Source organism: Haliotis rufescens, unplaced genomic scaffold (genome assembly GCF_023055435.1).
Source record: "Haliotis rufescens isolate VD_foot unplaced genomic scaffold, xgHalRufe1.0.p SCAF_15, whole genome shotgun sequence".
NCBI lineage: Eukaryota > Metazoa > Mollusca > Gastropoda > Lepetellida > Haliotidae > Haliotis > Haliotis rufescens.
Genome location: NW_025963835.1, coordinates 20,114,306 through 20,123,216, shown reverse-complemented (window position 1 = coordinate 20,123,216; position 8,911 = coordinate 20,114,306). Strand labels below are relative to the sequence as shown.

Sequence of the window (8,911 nt, the reverse complement as noted above, 5' to 3'; positions counted from 1 at the left end):
TATTTTCTGCGGATCGCAACAAGTGACATTCCATGATCACGCCAGCACGACTTGAAGCAAGTCAACATGCAAGTCGGCCTTTGTAACTTGTGTATGTGGATATTGTCTGACCTAGATTCGAATATTTGCAGTAGTCGTCAAAGAGTTTGAATATTGCTGAGTGCGGATGGTTAATCAAGTCTTCAATCAAGTAACAGCGCACTCTACATTCCCATCGAGGTAAGGAAGCTGGGCAAATAACTACAACACAAACCAATTTCCAGGATCAAATGTTCGGGTGGGTGTAGGGCGAGCTTCTAGTTACTACTTTTGACACGATGGTGTCAGAGTGACCTTTGAATGTACTTTTTATATTGCCAAAACCACGAAACCTCTGCAAATTAGAATTGAGGATAGCCAGAGAGCTGTCATCAGTTTACTGCTTTAAATGTGTTAACAGAACTTTTGTTAACTTGCTGAACTGTCTACCCCTAAAACAGGGCCAACAATTACTTTAATAATGTATCAGTCTTTCTCATCTGATATTGAATAAATATTCAGTTTGATAGACACATCGTATTGACGTACAAATGCGTTTATTTGCGTGGTGTCAGTGTGGATGTTTGAGCGTGGATGTTTGAGCGTGCAAGTGTGTGTATAATACTTGACCTGTGATGCTCAGTCACGCATGGCCACACCTCACACAAGCCAGCTTCAGTTATTCTATATGTAGTCGTATAGAGGCATTTAGAAGTTGAAAGAACTTGCATACATGTGGGATTTACTGCGCAAAACGCATGTGTGACGCTTTCAACCAAGTCACTAAACCTGCCAGCCGATCCATGTGTCGCCTGTTGCCACCATAGTCTAACCTATTCAAACCTATTAGAGCTGATCCACACGGAGTTCACAACGTAGCAAAACTTGCTGTATGTCATCGTGACCTCCGACTAAACACTGGTGACTCAGCGCTTGGTTTGTTTTGTGTCATCGCGACCCGACTATTACTTGCTGTGTTGTCATGTTCAAGGTGAAATGTTCATGGGGTTTTATCGGAAAATAAAACTGAACATTATGTAAGCTTTAAAGGGAAAACGCTTGCCATAAACATTACATTATTGCAATGTGAGTTTCTTATTTTAAATTCATTAAAAAATAAAAAATATCTGGTTTGGTAGCTGTGGCTGCAAAAAATATGTAACCTCGATACAATTATGTATGTACAATTAATACATTTGGTAGTCACAGTCAGGACACATAATGCATTCGTTCAGTCCATGTGCCTAAGGTACTTTAAGATGTTAATTAACGGTAATTAGAACGGTTTGCGAGATCAGCTTCTGGTTCGAAAGGTAGTAACAACAAGACGAGAGCGGGCGCGCACTAGACTCACAAACTTGAGGCCCGCTCTCATTCTTATTTACCATTGGTCGGTTACCTTTCCCCTTGAAATAAACTATTCCACCCCTCTAGTCGTTCTTTCCAAATTTACATCTCTTGGAGGTATGTATTTTGCAAACTATTTGACACAATGATCTATTCAATTTTGGACTACGGGTCATCTATATGGGGTACGGAAAACCTATTCTACCCCGGATCTTCACGGGTTCAACGTCGAATGCGAAAAATATGTCAAAGTCCATTTGTAACGCAAGCAGTGGAGCGTGCTTGCTAAATTTAGATGTTGTGTAGCCCCAATAAGAATAGACTGGACGCTATGAGAATATTCCAGCAGATCACATAAAGTGTTTTAATTGTGTTAATTGTGTAGAAGATGAGGCTCATTTGTTGTTAAGCTGTCCTTGATTTGCTGTTTCAAGGTTAAGATTTTTGACGGAAATATGGCCCGGTTTTAATGTGTTTTAACAACTTGCCCTACTTTTATCAAATGATGGCACGATTTCTTCTGTAGCCAAAATCTGTTTCAATATCTCAGAGCAGTGTTTTTACCATCTCTCATAAATCGCGCGGCGATTAGTCGCAATTTAGTTTTACTGTATATAATAGGTATGTTCTTTGTAATTGTAATTGTAAAATATTTACCATGTACAACATACGCATCTCAAGGGTTATGCCTACCGCAGCTGACAAGCGAGCAGGTTTATTAACAATCACAAATAAATACACTCATCAAACTTTCATCGTCTTTCAAGTCGAATCCACGAATCTGTCAACACCGCCTCCGTTTTCAGCTACCTGAAATATACAATTCCCAACTAAAATTGTGACCAAAGCAAACATGTTGTAACAAGTTTTGCAGTTGTTATTCAGAAATGTTCCCACATCACACCAAACACATCGTATCACTCAAATACAAGGATCTGCCCTACGGCTAAATTTTGCCCAACGGCTCAACTTTGCCCAACCGCTCAACTTTGCCCAACGGCTAAACACTCCAATACTTTGTAACCTCAAATTCTTGAGCCAATATTTTGCAAGATGTAAAATCTGCTCGCCTGTGTAATGCGAAGACCTCGAATGGTTCAACACAGTCAGTGAACACTACACGTCACCTTCCTCACGCGACTTTATGACACCACATTCACGTGCAATGTTCCTGGCTGCGGCAGGCAAACTCTTACCGTATTTAACGCATAATAAATTAATTCTCTCTGTCTGCCACAAAGTTGTCGCTCTCGCTCTGCCGTCTCCCTCTGTATTTAAGGTGTAATAGAGCCTAATAATAGAACGACATTATATAAATTTCATTCTCTTTTGCGCAGCATGTCTATTGTCGAGGACTACGACATGGGAGGTAACGCCATCAGCTTCCTGGAGGTCGATGGTTTTCGGTATCCTATCGTTGACTCAGAAATAGTCAAGGGCATGTCGCAGCTGAAGGCCAAGGATGACGATATCTTACTACTGGCGTATCCAAAATCAGGTAGCTTCACTGGCATCTGCGTAGCATAGCCCCTCATCCGTTCATCGTCTGATAAAAGTTTATCTACATAACGCTACTGGGGGCTAGAATTTGTCCCGTTAGAAACGTCTGACAATGTGCGCTGTTGGATTTACAACGCACTTCTACACCTCCATTTGATAAGTGATGTATTTTCTAAAACAAGACCTTGTGACGTCCATCCCCTGTGGCTACACCTTTAGTCAACGACCCAGGCAAGCCTTACATGAACGTATCTAGCGGCCAGGGTGCATATGACCTCCTCCTCATGCTGTTGAAGTACATGATAACCAAGGGATCATGTCAACATCAGCGTGTCTTGCAGTTGTTGGAACCCCCTGAAGACCCCTTTAATGCCTCCTTTGACCCACTGCAACAACGTACAGGTTATACACTAAAGGGTTACCCGTCCATGTGAGCTTTCAAATACTACCATTCAAGCCATTTTCATCGCTATCATAATCGTCTCAAAGGAATCGTCTAACACAGGCTACCTACTTTAGATTTGTTGTTCTGTAATCCAGTTCGCCACTCCATCTCTCTGCCCAAAATACATCATCCTTCAATGTCATGGCAGAAATAATATCAATTGTAGACTTTTAATGAAACTACATACTTGACCAGCTGCTAGAGGTCTTTCTACCCAAAAAATATTCTATATGTTGGTCTCATGGCGTCTTTTTTATGGGGGGTGGGGTGCAGATGGGATTTCATACTTGATGACGATTTAGCTTTGATTGATAACACCAGTCTACATCCGTCAAGGGAATATTGTCCCACTGAGCGAGTTATTGCCATGTTATACGGTACTACCAAATACCAGTACAATACTCGAATTAGATGCCTGATGTCCCCAGGTACACATTGGACCTGGGAGATCACGTCCATGCTGCTCCAGGGTAAGGCGGAGACCATCCCTCATTGGAAGAGCAAAGTCATGGTGGAGCTGCAGCCACAGGAAGTCATAGATGCCTTCCCAGCATCCCCTCGTGTCCTCAACACGCATGTCCGGTACAACCAACTTCCGTTACAAGCCAGGGAGAAGAAGTGTCGGATGATCTATGTCCTTAGAAATCCTAAGGATGTTGCCGTGTCCTTCTATAACCATCATAAATCTTTCGAGAATCTGTACAAGAATTACAATGGATCGTTAAACGATTATCTCCCTTTCTTTCTGTCTGGGAAAAGTAAGACATTTGTCATTTTTTTCTTTCTTTCTTTCTTTGTTATTTAACGCCGCACTCCAATAATATGCAGCTATGTGAGGACGGCCTGTAAATAATCGAGTTTGGACCAGACAATCCAATGATTGTTATTGTAACCAAGCATCCCACTGTCGCCATCAACCATGTCACCGAGCCTGATCATATCATTCACACTTGATATTGCAATCTCCTTGAAGTCAGATCAGTTTCTCTGATTGGACATCTACCTATTTCTCTGATAAACCCTCTCTCACGTCAGGTGAACCTAGTGTAGACTGTCACCACCAAATGTAAATAGATTATGAATGGGTTCCCGAGATAATCTTAAGTCAGTTTTCAAAACGAGATTGAACCTATGGATTTGGAAAACTTGGCTTCAACAAATTAACCCCCATAAAATAATCGTTTGCTGTTTAACGACGCTGTCAGCAATATCCCTGTAAGTAATCTGATCTGAACCAAATATCCAGTGAATTACATCATTTGCATATATCCATGCAATAGGTCAGGAAATATGTCACGCAATCGGTAACCTGTGATCAACCCACCGAGTCTGGTGACAAGCATAGGCTTCACACATTGTACCCATGACTTTAACCACCAGGCTACCCGACCGCCCCCTCCTATCTTGATGGAGAGAGGCATCGCATCGGAGGAAAAGATCAGCTTGTAATGTGATTGATTCAAATTGGGATGGCGACTCAAGCTAGTGACGATTGTCATATTTTATCTGCCATTTCCGTGTTCAAGGTGTATTATAAATCAACAATATATACAAATGGAAACGAGATGTTGTAGCGGACTAAGGATCCCAGCTAAAGGCTCGACCATTTGAAATTCGGATGACAAAATATTTTAAGCCAGCAACTGCTTTTTGATGTATAAAAGATTTCAAGTCATATATAGGAGTATGTCATCCTCTTGCAGCGGACTACGGATCCTGGTTCGATTCTATCCTCCAGTGGGAGAAGGACATCGAGGCCCAGCGAGATAGACATCCAATACACATAATGTACTATGAAGACATGAAGCAGGTCAGTGCTTTGCAGGTAACGTTTACTGAAATAGAAATGGGGTGGGATGGGGAGGGATATGAACAATTTGATGAATAACTTATGCATGGACTTGATATTGTCTCCAGAACCCCGTGGAAGAGATACGGAAGTTGGCAGGGTTTCTGGGAGTATCTGGAGATGACTCACTGTACAACGCCGTGGCGGACAAATGTTCTTTTGAGAATATGAAGGAGGACAAGGAACCATTTGATCCTAAGTTTAAGGGCAAACTTTTGGTTTACAGGAAAGGTAAGCTCAAGGGGTCATGGGGAAAAATAATGACATTGTTGTTTTTGTTGGTTTCACTTGTTGTTTTACAATACCCTTGCTTAAGTTTCAAGAGACAATGTACTTTTTCAAACTGTGCCAAAGGTCACCTTAATGTCTTGCCAGATGATGAGGGGATGTCCCAAAGACATGTTTATAAATTAAAATGAGTTTTGAAAGTAAATATGATTTAAAATACCTCAGTTTAAATAAAACACCTTCCGAATAGCTGAAAGTCAGGACATATCATTAAATGTTCAGTCGTCGGAAAATCCGTGTTGAAAGTCTGTGTGTATTTAAATCAGTAACGATAGGTTAGCCGCTTGTCCAGATTTATCTAAGTTTTCTTTCTTCTTGGGTTTTAAAAAGCCCCCTTTGGTAAGTCATCTGTAGGTTTTGAGCGCTTATAAGGGAAGATAATTCAAAATTAAGTCCTTCAAGAAATACTTGTGTAACAAGAAGAGATATCAAGGGTGTTTCTCTTTTTGATTCACGTTTCAAAAACACCATACACCAGTCGAATAATATTACATAAGATGTATCGCCTATACCGATACCATTGGTACGACCAGAGGTGTCGGGTGACCTAGGGTCATGCATGCCGCAAGCATGTTTGACACACATTACGTCATTATTTTGAGATGTTAAACCGTCTTACCTTTAACTACGTCATGTCAACAGTCACAAACTTACATGAAGAAAATTAATGAAGAATATAATTTTGTTCGGACATGAAATATTACAAAACTAGTATTTTTAGTTCGGTCAATGATTATTATTCGATAATTAACAACTGTCGTTGCGTGATTGCGTGGTTAATGGAATTGTTTTGTTTAAAAAACGGGTGCCAAAATGATGGTTGACGGACTATAGTCAACATCTTTTGTTATTTGAAACACATAAAAACTATGCCTCTAGCTACAGTTTATAATACTTGATAAGCAGCTTCGGTTAAAAACACCCCTTCCGGTTTAGAAAAAAACCCCACATGACCAATGCCATACAACTTTGAAACAGAAACGACTTTACCTTCAGCAACATGCTACATGTTGCTGGATGTTGCATAAATTCTGGTTTGGTAAAACATACGCCCAGAGCAGTACGACTTTGAAGCAGAAACTGCTACGCATGAGTCTATCGTAACAAGAAGAATAATACTCACTTTGATGACCATGGCCTCCAGTCCCAACCAGGGAATCTAAAGTCCTATCCAGTTATGCTGATCCCAAATCAAACATACAACAAGCAATGTCCTTATTAAATACGCAGGATACCTTTTTTATAACTTTGTACGTTTATAATATTTCCAAATAATCTAACAATAACCTTTTTAAAAAAAGCTGATTATAGACCGGCGAACCTTTTCTTAATAGTTTTAGGAATACTGACTAAATAGAGGCCTTTGGGTGTCAGGATCCAACAACCCATGCTTGTCGTAAGAGGTGACGAACGGAATCGGGGGTCATGCTCGCTGACATGGTTGATGCATGTCATCATATTCCAATTGCAAAGATCGAAGCAGGAACCAGGAACAGCCCAGAGATCATGTACACACAGTTTCGTCATTTCCAAATATTCATAATTGCTCAAGATAGCGTCTGCCAAATGTTTTCGGGTGACCTGGACCTTCAACGTCATCAAATCACATTGCTTGTTGAAGACTTGAATTCTCCAATTCACACTGCCAATAATTTCTGACATTTGACAGAAACGTGACTTGATTCAAAATCTCGTGAAATTTGAACCGGGTTTCATACACTAAATACTAAAAGCAGGTCACCCGAAAGTTTCATCAAATTCCATTCTTATATACCCAAGTGTACACAACCATTAATGTTGTCTGGTTCATACTTGACCTTCAATTTTATCCAGTCATATTTCAAAATATTTCCCCAGTACTGTAAAGGAGGTATATCAGGTATTGAGTCTCAAACATTGGCATGAGCATGTTACGAAAACCATTGCGGCGGCGGCGCTGCTCAACGTCACGCTAACACATGAAGCAGCATCCCTCACAGGGGGGTGCTTAATCATTAACTACTTTGTTGCCAGAGTAAACTCGACATTCACTGAGGGTCACGGGTGACCAAGTCGTCTAAGGCGCCGCAATTCGCTGTGCAGGTTTGGGCACGCTTGAAAACCCATGGTTGTGGGTTCGAATCCCTGTTCGCTCCGATTGTGTTTCTAGGTTTGTCTTTTCCATTTCCCTGCACCTGCTCTGAGATCTACATTACCTCGGGTATTCCTCCAACATTAAGGTCACATGCCGGGACAACTGGAATACTGTTAAACCCAACTCACTCACTCTACCATTATTGTATTCCTCGTTCTAGGTCAGGTTGGTGACTGGCAGAACTGGTTGACACCAGATCAGAACGAGATGTTTGACAAGGTGTACCAGGAAAAGATGAAGGACAGCAAGTTCAAGGACAACATCAGGTTCACTCTGCCCTAAACAGGGGTGACACAAATGCGTGTAATATCAGAATACAAAGACGGACTCAAATACCCAGAAATCAGAACTCCGTGTCCAATGCAAAAGCACGCGACTGCATTCAAGACGTTGTTTCGATTCGAGTAAAGTTGACTGCCTTGCGCTTTGTAACAGTTATGTAAAACAAACTGAGATTGGAAAATATATATGGTCCTACAGCTGGAACTTGGAGAAACTGGACGTTGCATCATGCATGTTTTAAGTCAATGTAGACTTAAAGTAAGACAAGTTCTATGAATTAACAACTTCTTTATTGTAATAAAGAAGTTGTTCATCCATAGAATTTGGCTTACTTCATCACACCAACTTCAAAATGCCACTTAATGAAGTCAATGTAGACTTGTCAGTTATAGGATCAGATTGTTGAGAGTGCATAGTAATCATTACCCGCATCAATATTTTTTAATGCTTGAAAGTTTAGAGGATAATGGTTAAACAAAATTGGTTAGCTGAGGAATTTTACCACTGGATTGTCCTTTTGGTTTTTTTACATGATGTTGGGGAGTGCGACTGGTTGTTATGGTTACGCATCTTGACGTGATCAGGTATCAAGAGCTAAAGTCCTGTCCAGTTATGCTGATCCCAAATCAAACTTACAACCAGAAATGTACATATTAAATACGCAGGATATTTTCTTCTAACTGTGTACGTTTATTATACTTCCACATAATCTAAAAATAACCCAATCTCATTAAAATCAGATCTTAGTTCTCGCTGCCGCTAAACAAAGATCTGAGGACATCACATTAGGGGTCACGTCAGAACGACCTTTCATCCGACCAATCAGAGCATCACTTACTAGATTATGAAAGTGACAGTCGGAATGTGATTTCTAATCATGCAAACTGGAAAACTTTAACTCCGAACGATAGTTACATGTCTAACGACTGAATCCATACAATCTAGACCACCTATTAGCCATTCCAGAATGTTCTTTTGTTCAGGTTTCAAATTTGTAATCAAGAATTTGTCAAAATATCTTTCGAAGGGTAGTCGCCAATTTGAAATA

The 8,911-nt window shown here is 40.5% G+C and overlaps 1 protein-coding gene across 1 annotated transcript; it reads left to right on the top strand.

Annotated features, from left to right (window-relative positions):
• LOC124135163 (sulfotransferase 1B1-like) lies at positions 1 to 8,696 on the top strand. The gene is made up of 6 exons (XM_046500384.2): positions 1 to 219; positions 2,703 to 2,863; positions 3,739 to 4,068; positions 5,014 to 5,120; positions 5,228 to 5,390; positions 7,742 to 8,696. The coding sequence occupies exons 1-6, from the start codon at positions 167 to 169 to the stop codon at positions 7,861 to 7,863; spliced, it is 936 nt and encodes a 311-aa protein (XP_046356340.2). The 5' UTR covers positions 1 to 166; the 3' UTR covers positions 7,864 to 8,696.
• Positions 8,697 to 8,911: the final 215 nt, after the last annotated feature.

Bases quoted from the DNA above. Each gene is read 5' to 3' on its own strand.
- LOC124135163 (XM_046500384.2), top strand. From the start codon at position 167: ATGGTTAATCAAGTCTTCAATCAAGTAACAGCGCACTCTACATTCCCA. The intron at 2,864-3,738 runs GTAGCTTCACTG...TGATGTCCCCAG, and splicing joins ACTGGCGTATCCAAAATCAG to GTACACATTGGACCTGGGAG. The intron at 5,391-7,741 runs GTAAGCTCAAGG...TCCTCGTTCTAG, and splicing joins ACTTTTGGTTTACAGGAAAG to GTCAGGTTGGTGACTGGCAG.